The 17,068-nt window shown below is 35.0% G+C and overlaps 1 protein-coding gene across 1 annotated transcript in view; it reads right to left on the bottom strand.

The window, feature by feature from the left end:
• Tecrl (trans-2,3-enoyl-CoA reductase-like) overlaps positions 1-16,751 on the bottom strand; it is a 79,227-nt gene extending 62,476 nt beyond the window's left edge. Inside the window, 2 exon segments of the mRNA NM_001108860.1 lie at positions 2,549-2,600; positions 16,328-16,751. Of these exon segments, the coding sequence (NP_001102330.1) occupies positions 2,549-2,600; positions 16,328-16,555 (280 nt within the window). The 5' untranslated portion in view covers positions 16,556-16,751.
• Between the last annotated feature and the right edge of the window lie 317 nt (positions 16,752-17,068).

Here is a 17,068-nt window from a genome sequence, read left to right as displayed (position 1 = left end):
CTGTTCAATAAAACATGTTAAAATGCATCTTTAAAATTATATGATATAGGCCCTTCCAGCCAGTGCCATCTGCCAGGACAGAGTACCAGCTTGTCTGATTCTCTGAAGACACCACAGTCTCAAGGCCTCCAGAAGGTACTTCACTCTCAGGACAGTTTTTCCTCTACACACAGGACAACAGACCCCACAGTCTGAAGGCCTCCCAGGAGAACAGCTACAAGCAGGGCAGCATCTTGACTTCCTCTCTGAAGACCCAACAGTCTGAAGGCCTCACAGGAGGTCGGCTACAGCTAGGGCTACAGGCCTACCAGGAGACTGGCAGGAACCCAGGGTCACAGGAGGGAAGCTCCAGACAGAGACACCCAGACCAGCAAACACCAGGTATAACCAGATGGTGAGACACAAGTGCAAGAACATAAGAAACAGAAGCCATTATAAGAACAAAACCTGGTTCTCCCACCCCAGGAAGCCCTGGACACACCAACACAACTGAAAATCAGGAAACTGACCTAAAATTCTATCTCATGAAGAGAGTAGAGTCCTTTAAAAGAGATGTAAATAATTCATTGAAATAAATACAGGAAACACGAGTAAACAACTAGAAGCCCCTGAAGAGGAAACAAATAAATCTCTTAAAGAAATACAAGAAAACACAATCAAAAAGGTGAAGCAATTGAAGAAAGCATTCCAAGATCTAAAAGTACAAGTAGAAACAATAAAGAAAACACAAATGGAGGTAACCTTGAAATGGAAAAATTAGGAAAAAGGTCAGGAATTACAGATGTAAGCATCACCAGCTGAATATAAACATCAACTGACTCAATTCTCCAATAAAAAGTTGTAAACTAATAGACTGGATATGCACACAGGATCTAGCATTTTGCTGCATACAAGAAACACACTTCAATATCAAAGGCAGACGCTACCTTAGAATAAAAGGCTGGAAAAAAGTCTTCGAATCAAGTAGTCTGAAGTAACAACTAGAGTTGCCATCCTAATATCCAATGAAATGAATTTTCAACAGTTATCAAGCGATGAGGAAGGACACTTTATATTCATCAAAGGAAACTTTCACTAAGAGAAAGTCTCAATTATGAACATCTATGCCCCAAATGCAATGGCATCCACATTTGTTAAAGAAACTTTACTAAAGCTCAAAACTCACATTGAGCCCCACACAGTAATAATGGTAGACATCAATATCACACTCTCAATGATGGACAGGTCATTGAAACAGAAACTAAAGAGAGACACAGTGAAACTAATAGAGGTTTTGAACCAAATGGATTTAACAGACATCTTCAGAACATTTTACTCTAAAACAAAAGAATATACTGCCTTCTCAGTACATCACAGTACCTTCTCCGAAATTGACCATATAATTGGTCACAAAACTGCTGGGAAGGCCAGCAGTCTCAACTGACCTGGATCCCCCGAGATCTCTCAAACACTGAGCCAGCAACCAGGCAGCGTCCACCAGCTGATACGAAGCCCCGAAACATATAAAGCAGAGGGCTTCCTGGTTTGGATTCAGTGAGAGAAGATGCACCTAACTCTCTCTAGAGAGACTTGAGGCCCCGGGGAGTCGGGAGGTCAGGTGGGAGGAATGGAGGTGGGAGGGTAGGTTCATCCTCTTGGACACTGTGGGGGCGAGGTATGGAATAGGGAGTGGATGGAGCAGGCTGGGAAGAGTATGAAATCTGGACTGTAAATAAGGAGTAAAAAGTAAAAATAAATAAAATTTTAAAAATTATGAAAGTATGGAATCTAATGATATATCCTAATCCTCAAGGCAGTGGCCCATTATTATATATCAATACAAGTTTATAAATAATAAATGCACCTCACTGAAAAACTTTCATGACAGAAATGAGCTATGCATATAGGGAATCATCTATTTGGAAAACATCTCTACCATTGACCTCTTTAAATAGTCAAATTTGTAATTTCCAGTAATTTTATTTTCATTTTTTGAGAATTAGAATGAATTCATTATAAAGGCTATATAGAGAGTATATATACATGTATGCAAAATGCAAATATTTTCAAGCAATTTATGGGGATATTTGTTTTCAAAACAAAGTTACCCATCAATAGGTTTAAGCACTGTAATTTATAGGTTTTTAAAAATAGTTTTTATGGAATAAGTTTGACTTATTTAAATAGTTGGAATAAAATCATTGTTTAACATTTTGTTCTATTATAAAAGAAATGATTTTACAGTTAATGTCTTTATATTTTAAAATGTCTTCATTACAAGGAACATTGAACTACACATTAAAACAATTTTGTATATACTTTAAATTAAGAAACTGAAGATTTTTCTTGGGGTATTGTTCACAAGATACGCACCTGGCTCATGAATAGTGGCATGAATTTTTATAACCAGTACTGAAAAAGCTGTTGAATATTAAACGTCAAAATGTGTATGAAATGTAAGGGTCATTCATTACATTTAATAATTACTAATTACTGAATTTCTTAGAGAAAATATTTGAGCCAATTTGAAAATATGTTAACACATGTTTTAATAAATAATAAAACTCACATGCTTTGTGAAACTTCTGTTTGACATCATAAATAGTTGACGTTTGTGTTACCTGAAAGAAGGAAAACAATTATAAGAAAAACATGATGATTGCTAAACAAATATTTAATAAGCTGACATTGGTAAAATGTCATTAAATTTAAATTTTAATAACTTTAAATTTTTTATTGGATATTTTTTATTTACATTTTAAATGTTATTCCCTTTCCCGGTTTCCCAGACATAAGCCCCCTCTTCCATCCCTCTCCCCTTCTTCTATAAGGGTGTTCCCCTTTTTAAATTCTACTTTAATACTACATTTGAAATTTTTATTTACATACACCAATAGTAGTTTAAGTACAATCAACATATTCCTCTAAAGCATGTCTTTAAAATTTTCATCTTTTCAAAATATTGGGTTTCTGTTCTCAACAATAAGAAGAATATTGAGTAAAAAGTTTGACTGATTAAAACGAAGCAAAATGATTTATTGAGAGACAGGTGCTGTATGATGTGCATTTGACTCATACAGAAGATACATTAAAACTTTTATGATACATAGAACCGTTTTGAAACAAGTCGTTAACATGATCTCATTATTCAATTTATGGTATAATGTTCCACAACAATTCTCAACTGACTACAATAAAAGTACACTAAAACACATACATCATATAATAGGTTTACCGAATTTTTATCTCTATTTACTGAAAATAACTCATTTACAAATGCACCTGGGTTTTACTTATTTACATTTGGAAATTACTGATGCTAACAGTTTCATCCTAATACATCAAGCCATGATAGTGCTTCTTGACTTTCAGTTTACATCAATTTTCAGAGTTCAAAATTCTTTTTTACCACTCATTCCTTTCATTTACTAATGAATAGTCTTTGAAAGTACAAAATAATATCACTTATTATGACTTGATTTTTTTTTCTCCAGTGGTTTAGGAGATTGGTGAAATATATGGTTATCATGTAAGTAAACATGGTTAACAAGATTGGGTGATTGATTTCTATATATGGATATTTTAAAAATAATTCAAAAGATGCATGAGAGATCATGCACAATAATAGTTATCCAATTACTTTGCAATGCATTACAGTCAAACTACAGTTAACAATAGATATATTTAGTTTATGTTCCCTGCTTACTGAAATTATGACCAATATCTCAGTACTGTTAAGATGTTTATGTTATTGACAGCTACCACCCTTGGCACAGACCCAGGTAGGCTACCTGTACTTTCCTTCCCTTATTCCTTTCTGATGCCCAGTTTTTCTTATGCTTCTCACTGAAAATGCCTCACTCCATCCTCCTGACCCATGCCCATCTCTTTGGCACTGGGCTGCCAATCCTGGTACAGAAGCAGACTACTCATAGTTCTTCATCTTCTCACTGCCTCAGCTATTCACCCCATTCTTTTGTGACAACCCATCTAATCAGACTCACTGTCTTCTATGGAGCTCACAGCTATCACTATTGGTAGAGACCAGTGCACACTAACTATGCCCTCCTTTATTTATTCCATTCTGACTCCCTTAGGGTACCAATATTCTCGCCTTTGCTGCCCAATTCAGCCTGTCCTCCCAGATCACTCGATTCCCTTGAGACTCACTGCCTTCTGTGGTAGAACAAGGGTTACCTATTTCTCTGTTCTTTCAATTCTCCATGGAGCTGGATACCAAACACTCCTGTATAAACCTCACAACTCAGTCCAGTTTCACTACCACAAAGCACACAATTAATTTGGGTCTTCTCCGAGTACTAACCAAGATTTCCAGTCAGCACTTCAGATCTGTTTTCAGTTGGAATCTGAACACTAAAACTCAAGTGACGCCAACACTGAAAGATATCACTATGATACTGATACACAAGATTTCATACCGTATAATAGCAATCAAAGACCTGAACACCCACATGGCGTCAAGAAACATCATACACATTTTAACTCCAGATACAAAGATATACGCTCAAAAACACAGAAACATACAAGTGAGATAATATGCCTTTTCCAGAAACCAAAACTCCTATTTTAATATTCTCTTAAAAACTAGTTTGGCTAAAGTATAAGACAATGATTTCAAGATAGGAACTATGAATGAGGTCAAGGACTTCAAAGAGGTTATGAATAAATACCTCAAAGAAGACATTATAAAAATGAATTAAGGAAAACAATTCAAGATATGAAAATATAATCTCATAAAGAAACTGAATCATTAAATGAGAAATTGAAATATAAGTTTAAGTAAGACACTCAAGAAATAAAGCAAAATCTTAGGGGAAGTCTTACTAACAGATTGAATAAAGTGGGAGAAATAATTTCAGATTCTGAAGAGAAGGTAGAAGAAATCAATTGGAGGATCCATAAACAAAGTATGGAAAGTTTGTGACTGCTAAGTCAATGCCCCAGTAACTTTCTCTGAGTGGCCTTTCCCTTTCAGACAGTTTTCATGAATCTCCTACAGGATAACTGAATATCACATTAATTTAGTCATTGTCATAAGTCATTGTTATATATACAAATAAAGAAATACTTGTGTGTTTCTCTTCTTTTGCGTTTGTTGTGAGAAGATTCATGAGTGTGTTAATACACACACAAAAAAACATACATGATATGTATTCACTGATAAGTGTATATTAGTCCCAAAACTCACAATACCCTTGATTTACTACACAGACCATATGGCGCTTATGCAGAAGGAAGACGCGGGTGTGGATGCTTCAGTTCTACATTGAGTTGGGAATAGGATGAGAATGGGAAGTGGAGGAAAAGGAACCTGGGAGTGAGAGGGGACAGGGAGGAAATAAGGGGGCTGCATCAGGTACTGGAGAGGACCAGAAAGAGGCACAGAGGGTCAGAAAATTGAATACCAAAATTTAGCAGTGGGGGATGAAGAATTTGGGACAGCCACCAGGGAAATGTGAAGCTACCAAGACCCATTAGGGATGACGTTAACTGAAATGGACAGTAAAGGGGAGATAGAACCTGTAGAGACCACCTCCAGTAGATAGGCAAACCCCCATCCAATTGATGGGGCCACCCACCCATCTCAAAGTTTTTAATCTAGAAGTGTTCTCATTCAAAGGAAAGACAGATACAAAAATGGAGACAAGACTGAAGGAAGAGCCATCAGGACACTGCCCCACCTCGGGATCCATTCTTTCTGCAGATACCAAACCCAACAGTGCTGCTGTTACCAAGAGGTGCTTGCTGATAGGAACCCGGTGTGGCTGTTCCTTGGAAGGTTCTTCCAGTAACTGACCAATGCAGATGTGGATGCTTGGAGTCAACCATCTTCCTGAGCTCAGGGACCCCAGCAGGGATCTGGTGGAAGGACTGGAGGAACAGACAGGAATTGTAACCCCATAGAAAGAACAATGTCAGCTGGCCTGACCACCCAGTGCTCCCAGGGACTAGACTACCAACCAAAGAGTGTACAGGAAGGGATTCATATGGTTCCAGATACATATGTAGCAGAGGATGCCCTTGTCTGATGTCAACGGCAAGGGATGCCCTTGGTCCTGTGGAGATTTGATGCCCCAGCGTAGTTGGATGCTGGAGGAGTGGGGAGAGAGAAGGTGGGTGGTTTATGGAGCACCCTCATAGAGGCAAAGTGGAGGAGCGAGAGCATGGATGTGGGATGGGAAATCATTTGAGATGTAAACGAATGGAATGATGAATTAATGAATGAATCAATGAATAAATCAATCAATGACTCAATGACTCAATGAATCAATGAAAGACAAACTCCCAAACTGGAAACTTTGAAATTATCATCATTAACATTTCTTATAAGAAATCAATCACAAACTAATAAGCGAGGAAGGTAAAGCTTTCTAATTGGACCAAGTATGTGCATATGAAATTTAGCAGATTGCAGTTGAGGCTTGACTCACTGCTCATTTACTAACATTTACGTTGATGAAAGCAAAATTTCCTGCAAAAAATTGAAAGTTGTGACTACATTTCCCATCTGTTGTTCTTTTTAAATAAACTATTCATACTATCTCTGCTTGCATAACTATATTTTTCTCATGTGTCCTAGAGCTACTAAAATTGAACAGACATCTCTGATGTACTGTCAACAGTATCTTTTTGAAAATGAAGTTGTTATAAAAAGAACAACAGCCATTTCAACCTGTTTTTTAAAAATTTGCAATTTTTGATCCAGAAATCATCTGTGAATATTGGGAAACTGTTCTCCCAAGTATAAAAGAAAACAGAATAAAGATAAGTTGATAACAAATGTTTAAATATTAAGATGTTATAACACTCCTCGGAGGAATGCATAATACACTCGAACAGGCTTCAGTGACTAGCAAGAACTGCCACTTAGTAGTTTTAAAACAGAAGGAAAAACATTGCCCCAAGAGTATCATACCAAGGATTAACCTAGAAAAGAACAGCAACATCTGTAAATTTCTATTATAAATTTTTAGTTTATAATATTGGATAATAAGCTGAAAAATTGCCTTAGAATTTATAAGAATTTCTTAAACGAGCAAGTAACATTTTAGTACTGAGATTAATAAAATCCCAGCTTATTTAAGATTTCATTTTCAATTAAGTTTTTACTTAAGAAATAGTGGAACAGATTCTTAGCTAAACAGTTCTCTAGACAGAAGATCTTATCTATTACTCTGTGGCTGTGGATGTAAATCATCTCCTGGGCTTGCTTTGAAGGCAGGAAAGCCTATGTTTGATCTCCAGCACCACATCAAACAGTAGGATGGGTGCTCCTTTCCTCCTAGCACTTATAAACCGAAGGTGGAGGATTCGAACATTCAGAGTCAGTTTCAGAAACACTGCAAGCCTGAAGCCAGTCTGAGTGATATAAAATTGTCTCACAAGGCAAGCTGCGTGAAACTCTACAGAAAACGTGTATAGATTATTACTATTAATTAATAAATTAAATAGGAATATAAGCTGTTCAGTATGAATTATCTGTTAAGTCAATATCTATTATCGATTACATATTCATTTGCAAGTATATGATTCTTCTATCATAAAACATTTATGTATCATAGTAATCCTTCCACAGATACCAAATATACCTTTCTGTCAAAAGTTGAGCACTAATATGTATGTTAACTTCTCTCAAACATGTACCCTAGAAATTTAAGAAATATAGGCATCTGAATAAATATGATTATAAACAATAACAAAATAGTTCTAGTAAGTTACATGAAACATTTACTAGAAGTGCAGCTTAAGACAGAAAACTAAAGAAAAATATTTTTAAAAAATAATTTTAAAGGTTTACAGTTTTCCCATGTTCAGAGTAGATTTAGCATCACATCTGTACTGACTTAGGTTTGATTTCTGATTAAATTAAGTTCAGATTGTAACTTTTATTCAGGGATGTTTATGACAAGCAGGTAATAAATCTGTATCCAGTGATGCATTAACCTGTACAGACAAATAAATAGCTCATCAAGAAAGCAATTTGTCAAATGCCTTTCTAGAAAAATTGCTAATTACGTAAGATTAGGAGTTTCACAATCAAATAATGGACAACTGCAAAGTTACAGGCCTTCAAAGAGGAAAAAAAATTTAAATGTTCATTTCAGAAGCTTTAAAAGCACATAATGACAAAGATAAACGGTCACAAGAGCACAATTCTTAATTAATTCCTGATTTATACAAATTGAAAAGAGAATGGAAACAGAAGTATAACATTCTTTTAACAAAAAGAAAGAACAATGCCAGATGCACAGACAATTCAAAACAAATCTCTTGAAAAGAAGATACCTGACTCTCAAACACATCACACTGTAACTGATGGGTCCATCAGGTCACTTCCTTAAATCTCAGCAGATTAACAGGGCTTATTTAGCATCAAAATACACCAATAAAGCATGATTCTAGTGGTTTGGAGCCTGAGAAATTTGCACATAGAAAAACCTTAAGGGGACAACTTTTTTATTTGCTTTCTTGGGTAAACTCGTCTAAGGCATCTTTATTGCATGATGGCTTTTGTTAAAACTTCAAAGGTCAACAGAGTAGAGCACTTAGAGGGCATAATTGTTCCTTTAGGAAATTGCCATGCTGTCATGATGACCTTCCCATGTGGTGAAGGCATTGGGCACATTAAATGGAAGAGTTTTCATTAGCTCTTCTAAATATCATAATATGTATACATATACATTTGCACATGGAGGCCATGGAGGAATGCTATTTACTGGCTTGCTTCCCCTGGCTTGGTGAGCTTGCTCTCTTATAGAACAAGACTACCAGCCCAGGGACGGCACCACACACAATGGGCTCGGTCCTCCTCGCTTGATCACTAGTTGAGAAAATGCCTTACAGGTAGATCTCATGAAGGCATTTCCACAAGTGAGGCTCCTTTTTCTGTAATAACTACGGCTTGTGTCAAGTTGACACACAAAACTAGCCAGTGCGCGCACACACACACACACACACACACACACACACACACACACATACACACACACACACACACACATATATATATATATATATATATATGCAAAACAAAACAAAAAACATCATTAAAAAATACTGTAGTGGAACTCACCTAGAACCATGTTTATAGTTTATTTTTTAAAAAGTTTGTGTTATGTTTACTTGTGTCAAATGACACGTACATGCCATTTGAAATAATAGGAATATCTGGAGTGTGAAAAGACTTTGGTTCAGTGTGAGCTCAAGCTAGTGTCTGAGACAATGGCTCACTTCTGGAATATAATCAGTATGCAGCGTTTCCTTACTTGGTTTCTGGGAGTTCCTCACATATCAACAGGCATTGATGTTCAGGCTCTTATATCAAATGAGCATGACATTCACAAAGATTCCATGTACTTCCTCTCATTTACTTTGACCCATCCTTCAGTTACTTTAAGTATGTAATGTATGACAAACAAGATGCAAATAATCGCTTTGACTTTCAGAGAATGATGATGGCATCAAAGATTCGGCATGTGTACTCTGTACTGTAGAGAGGCTCTTTTTCTGTAAATCTTAATCTGTGGGTGATCAAATCTGCAACGAAGAGCTCATTAAAATAGAAGGAGGAATACTTGTTGAAGAAAGTGCATATAAGCAGCAGAGCAGAGAGTAAAAAGAAAATCTTAAAGAAAGGAGAAGATGAATATGAATAAAAGTTTTTTAAGATTAAAGGATTGCAAAATATTTTTGAGTTTATTTAACAATAGTCAATTCAACAAACTTTAATGAGTATACCTTCACATAACTGGCCATGCTGATTTGGGTAGGATTGTAGAAGGATTCAATGCCTTTGGCTCAAAAGGCTGATGAGTGTTGAGAGTTTAATGGACTATTCTGGGGAAACTTCGGAGATGGGATGGCTAGGGAAATGGAGCCATAGGAGACTTTGCATGTGAAGAGTTAGAGTGAAGTTTGGGATTCCTTCCAGACTTATCAGAGCCAATTGTATTTGAATGGAGAGACTGTGGAAGTGAAACCTTTACTTTCCTATGAAAATAGATGCAGGGTAGTTGGACTTATTAGGAAGAGACCAGTATCATAACGAAGAAACCTTCTGGTAAGTACTTCCTTGGGATAGCTCATAGGGGATATTATTTACAGATGGCGAACCTTGCCCCTCAATCTGTCAAACAAACTTACCATAGGTAAATTTCTCCCATGCAGTATTGGTTCTGATGGCATCAACGCAGCAGAAACAACAGAGTCGTGATGACAGAACATGACATGGACGATGGCTTAGTAATTAGGGAGCATATTACTCTTCTATGTGATCATGACTTTGTTCCCAATATCCGTGTAGTGTATTTTATAATTATATGTAACTCTACATCCACAATTCTGAAACTACTTCTCTGCACAGGCATTTGTACCTGCACCTATGTACACATACACACACATGCACACACACAGAGAAAGAGAGAAAGTACATACACACTAATTAAAATAAAATAAAATCAATACTGCTTATGAGAGCAGAGGTAGAGTTTGAGTTAGGACAAGTAATTTTTCAAAGAACTTCTATCTAAACAATAGACTTCTCCACAAAGCCTCTTCCCTATCGATTGTTAAATCAGTTCCGGACAGAATTTCCCTAAAACCAACAACTAACACACTCTGGTTGATTTGACAAAGAATATTTAATAAAAAGAATACTTATAGTATTTTCTATTTTAAAATGTATTATTATTACATATGGGCATGATGTATGTGTTAGTACGCATGCTAGCCTTTCTACTTGTCTGAGCCAAAAAAGGAAAGGAAGTAAATCATTATAATTTAAGCCAGTAAATTATATCTGTCCTCGGTCCGGAACTGTTCTAGGACATGAAGCAGCGTCTTCCCTGCACCCCCTCCATCTATGTCAACCAAACATACTTTGCAGATTATCATATCCCCTACTTTCTATGTATCCAGTTCGCTATCCACTGTTGATCAAATGCACATAAATATTATGTTTGCAAGGAGGGTCCCTTCTTCACAAATTGCTAAGCCCTCCATCTCACTCATTGTAGAGATTTCCATTGTATAGCCAACACATAGTTTAAACATAAAAAGTTTCTCTTACATAGCAATATATTTAAATGTAAATGTAGACTTAACTTGGTTAAATATACACAATAAAAAACTGTAATATAACAACTAAACTTATGAAGATGGTCCCTGTCACTAATGGGTTGATGGAGAGGGAAATATTTGTTGGCCAATTAGGTTTAAAATTGAATTTAAATAGTTGTTAAGATTAAAAAATTTTGGAGGTCTTTACAGAACAAGCAGAAAATGCTTATTAAAGCACCAGTAGTTAAAAATAACTAAAAGAAGATTTTTTACGTTTTCCATACAAAACTATGATGAGTATTTATTTTATTGTTCCTATATATCTAAATATACTACATGTATGTTTCTTATATAAATAGTGTGTTATCTATTGATATGACAATTAGCCTAATATCTTATTCCACAATGCATACATCTCTCATAGTAGCCCATAATACCCATAAGTACACACTAGTGTTATGTCAAATAAAAATGCTATGGAACTTAAAAAATGGAAATATGCTTTTCAATAATTTTGTGATTTCTTTTTTTAGTTTTGATATGAGGGCTTTTGCTTGTCTTATTGAATATCATTTATCTTGTCTGGTTGATGTCTCTTAGAGGCCTGCACTTTTCTGAAGTAAGCAGAGGGAGAGTGGATCTGGGGGAAACTGGAGATATGGGAGGGCTGGGAGGTACACAGAGAGAGGAAAATGTAGGTCATCATGTAATATTTGAGAGAAAAATCTATTTTCAATAAAATAAATTAAAGGGATATTAAGTCATAATTTATTGTTTTACTAACATAAGGCTAATGTTTTATTCATTTTTACTATTTAACTAATGTAACTTTATTTCACATATGTAAAAACATAAACTATACAAAACCCTTCGGCTATATCAACTCGTTGGGAAAATACATAGTTTAGTGTTTCCTATGCTATAAAGAGTAAATGATAGTATTCCATTTTGAGAATTAAGATATATTGAGCAATTAAAGAAATCACTCAGCTTTCTAATAACATTCTGATATATCTGAATTACATATTCATAAGCTGCTCGCCATATTTTTCTATAGCACAGAAAATGCAGGAAAAAAAAACTAAGCAGAGAGGAATAATTGTGGAAGAAAGGGAGGATACTGGTGAGAGGTAGAAGAAAAGAAGTAAGACCTGTTATTGACATTAATGTAAAATTTTGGAAAAAATACCTAGAAATCTCTCGAAAAATACATAACCATTTTAGATCAGATAAAATTAACACACTGGCTAAAATTTGCAAAATATATTTAAAGTGGCACCACTTACAGTTTTAAATATTTTTCAGAATTTTGGATACAGTATTTAAAGACACTATTTAAGGCAGTCTAATTCTAACATTATCTCTACTGCTCTGTGGCAGTAGGTCATAGGTGGACAATTGGAGAGGTGTTCGTGCTTTGTTTTTATGAGTCATTTAAAAAGATTCTCTTGGACAGAAGGGTAAACAAAAATACAATAACCTCTGTCTCTTTTGAATAAAGATCAAGGAGAACAGAATGGGAAGACATTAGACTATCTATCACTCACATTGCTTTCTGCCCTTGCTCGTTCTTGAAAGAGTGACTTAGCAGCAGGCCAGCTTCTGGCATTTTTAGATATAGGAGCCAAAGATAAGAGCTGTGTTAATGATTCACCATTTCCTTAAAATTATTTTTATGCAGCATCTTCTATTTTGATGTTCCAACAATCTCTTAGCAATGACATTAAACAATGTATTTAAAATTCCTCATTGTATCATCGTTAATAATTTATGTTGCTTTAGTCATTCATAAAAAACTTAATTAATAAACATCTAGATGACTCAAGAAAATTATGACATCCTTACCATCATATTAAAATTTTCTACTGATTAATGATACACTAATTTAAGGATAAATTTTATTCAACTATCTTTAGAGTAAATGCAGAGAAATCTTTCAATAATGGAATAATGTAAAAGAATGTCTTCCTGTGGGGATAGATTTATATTTGCCTTAATTACAGCTAGGAAATCACAAACCATTTTATACTGCTCCAACTTAAAACTATCATTCTAGAAGAATAGAACAATATCCAGACTCTTGAATGGGGGTCATCTACTAAATACATAACCATTAAAACTGTACCAAGCTCTTGATCTAAATGCAAAAGATGCCGAAGGGAAAGAAACAATAAAACCTGTGAGTTTGTAAATCCAACATACTGTAATCAGACCAAATTTGGAAGGAAAAATAATCTTCTATAGTAACACCTGAGGAGACTATGGAGGGAAGGCATGTTGGAACATATTAAAGGCTCAGCCTCAGAAACAGCCTGAGGGAAAATGTGACAGGGAAATCCAAAAGGAAGGCATGGCCTAGTTACCAGGTGGAGTGTATTATCTGACACAATGTAACAGCTAGCTCTGGTTGCCATGTAGGGAACACACTGTAGGTGATAATGACATATGCAGGCTGCAGATTTGAGCACCCTGGCAGTGGAAGTGGCAGGGATTTGTCACAGCCTGGATATACTTTGAAGGTATTGTCAAGAAGATGGATTGTGTGTGGAGCATGAGATTAAGGGATGAGTCATGACTCCCACAAGTAGCTAAAGAGCTTTGTAGGGTAGTTTCCGTTTATTTACTTGGAGATCTCTAGGGAAGCTAATTAGTGGAAGAGCTACACAGAGCTCACTCCTGGAATTTGGAAATACTATTTTAAACTAAATATATCAAATATCTTATCAAATCACAAATCTGTCATAGTAAAATAAATGTATTAGCCTTCATTTCTTTAAAGTTCATATGAAGAAATACTGTATGTCTAAATCACAAGTATAATTAAAATATAACTTTGTTCACACCATGTTTAAGGCACTGTCCTAAGATGTCCCACGTATTATCAGCTTCAGATATGCTAAACTATGCATGACTAGTAAAAGATACAGACACATAGGAGAGGATGGAGACCATGATGATGATAGACAGACAGATAGGTGGTAGGTTGGATCATAAATGCCTGATGAGTTGGATGACGATGAATCAACAGAGATCAAAAGTAAGTACATTAATTTTTAGAAAGTCAAAGAAGTACTGTTATAGTAAAATGGTTTTGGCGTTAAACACAAGTATCCTGAAAAGATTTCTATTTGGTTAATAATAGAAGATGCTGCAATCCCACTGTGACAGTGTGATTGTAAGGACTGGGATTCAGCAGTCTTTCCACTGCTGCTCTGGATTCTGTAAATTCCAGTTCTGAGAACTAAGGAAGATAAAGGCCTGGGTGAGTTGGACCTGGATAGAATAAGAGAAGAGAAGCACAGAGAGTAACAAGAAGAAGACTCGAAAACGTGACATTTCATATTTACTCTATACTTTTCATGAGAAAGATCAAAAAAAGTATAAAACTACCAATCAAAATCAGCTATTATAATTAAAACTTCAAATTATTTGAAATTATTAAAGGACAACCAAAACTGTACTTTTATCCATCTCTTTACTTTCATGCACCTTCATCATGATGGAACCCTCTTATGACACAAAACAAAACAAAACAAAACAAAACAATCGCAGAGTAACCACTCTTAACAGTGCAAAACCAGAGGTTTAATCTAATATGCCAAAATCTTATAACATGTGTAAATGGATGTGGCAGCTAGTAGTGCTTAGCTGGCTTAGTATCCACTGTGCTCTGGGTTGGCTTTTCCAAAAGGAAGGAAAACAAACAAACAAACAAACAAACAAACAAACAGTGGGGCAATGGGTATAAAGGAAGAGAAGAATGAAAGAAAATTGAAAGTAGGGTGGTGAGGAATCCAAAGTCAACTCTTTATTAGAATAGTTGTTTCTATAAAATTATACCACTTAGATGTGAGCCCCAGGATTTTACAGTTGAAGGGTGAGATTCCTAAGAGGGTAGTTTCCTATTATTTTATATTATTTTTCTTTTCAGTTTAATTAATATCTATGAAAATGAAATTTACTCTTATTTCTTCAAGGATGATATCAGATATGAGAATGATAATTAACAAGTGTTTACCTTTCTTACTTTAAGGTAAAAATCCTTATACTCTCTGCCATTTGCTATTGTTTAACTCAATCATTTGAACGTTTTATCCATTCAGACATTTAATAGGAAAATGTTGCAAATGTCAGCTGTTTCTAGAAAAGACTTCGAGTTACAACAATTTTCTTATTCCTACAATAATGTTTCAAAAATCAAAGGAAATACTTTTATATCAAACAGAAACAGATTACATGAAGCCAATAGATAGAATTTTCTTTATCATAAAACATATTTCTCACTTACAGAAATATAGATGTATATGATTTGCAACTATGTACACGTAGATGATTGGAATCTCCTTAGTGTTACTTGTGACCTGTATTAAAATATACCAACTTATAGGTTTTTTTGTACCTAAAAGTAAGTCATTATGTACAAGTAGTAAATTACCGCTATTACCAGAGTTAGTAATTTCAAAGATATATAATGTTTTTGACAGTTATGAAGAGCAGTGAACAGTACTCTTATCTAGCAGTCCACCTGCAGCATGTGTAAATAGAATAAGTGATTGGATATTTTGTTTTGACAAACAACAACCAGTAGTGTTTCTATAAAACAAAATATATGAGTTTTTTGAAAATATCAGTGCTGTAATGAATTAAAGTTGCTGTCTTTTCAAATATATGAAAAACATTTTGATGTATGATACATGCCCTTAAATCTCCAATAAACATATGTTCTTACTCCATTTTTCTAATCTAAGCTATACAGATTACAGCATTCTTCTTGAAACATCTGTGCCTGCAGATGCAGAGAGAGAGGACACTTTAAAAGCTACATTCTTTAAGAATTTAAAGACTGCTCTTAAAAAGGTAAAATCTTTAGAAAAGTAAAGAAAATTAAACAGTATACTAAAATGTTTACAATTTGGACACATAGTAAATACTTTTAATTTTTTTTTATTTTTGCTTCCTATTTTCTACAAATACTTCTGAAATGTTATAGGTTTTATTGCTATAACATCATGAAAAGAAAAAATTTTGTTGTGTTTTGTTCTGTTTTTACTTATGGATTATGGGCAGTAAGCAGAAATTAAAATGATTATGGTAAATATGAAAATGATGCAAATGTTTCTTCTTGATACAGTATATAAGGCATCTTCTTTTTCACTCAAGAATTAAGTTTGATAATTAGAAAATGCATTCAGCAAAGTCCTGTCTTTTAATTTTGAAGTCAGTAATTTTGAGTCTAATAAGAAACATTTAAGAAGAAAATAAAGCTTACCTTATCCACAATACATATCTGTTTTCTTGTATGAGCATCCAGTATTTCGATCTCAAAGTGAGTCGTTTTTGAATGTTTGACTGCTGTAGTAGTTTTTAGCGGGCCTGCTGAGAGTACAAGTTGTGACAAGGAGTGGAAATTTCTTGTATTATTCTTCATTGTGGACTGTGGAAGTCCCTGGAATAATAATTCCCTCTTGCGTTCCAGGGACTTGTGCCTTTTGAACATTTTGTGAACTAGCAGGGGAATCTGGCATGTAAACAGGAGACACTTGCACGAGTCCTCCCGTTGCGCCTGTTAAATACTGCTGTGGACGCCCTGGAGGTCAAGTGGCATGCCATTCCAGCGGTCTAGTTTTATTTAGCAGGCTAGAAAACAATGTCTGATCTGATTTCTATATATAACACTATTGAGAACTGCTGCAGTGGAGTGCATTGACTTCTGCATTTGAATTATTTCTTGCTTTCTCTCTTTATCTCTGCTACTTATGAGCACTCTTATCTGGAATTCCAAAGCAAAGAAGAACAGAGTGCTTTTATTATCTCTCAGTTCCCGATACAGTAATCTTCAAACCTATTACATCCTGGTTCGCATTCATCCAATATTATACTCTAGCAGGATAACACCATATACAGTCAATTATAAAGCTTGCAAAATATTATAGGATATATGTAAATTCAGTCTACAGTTAAGGTCATAACATATACATAAAGCCAATTATAGGATGAGTTTCACTTAGTG

This window comes from Rattus norvegicus, chromosome 14 (genome assembly GCF_021556685.1).
Source record: "Rattus norvegicus strain SHRSP/BbbUtx chromosome 14, alternate assembly SHRSP_T2T, whole genome shotgun sequence".
In the NCBI taxonomy this organism is placed as follows: Eukaryota; Metazoa; Chordata; class Mammalia; order Rodentia; family Muridae; genus Rattus; species Rattus norvegicus.
The sequence above is the reverse complement of the archived record's forward strand: the minus strand, read 5'-3'. Positions and strand labels throughout refer to the sequence as shown.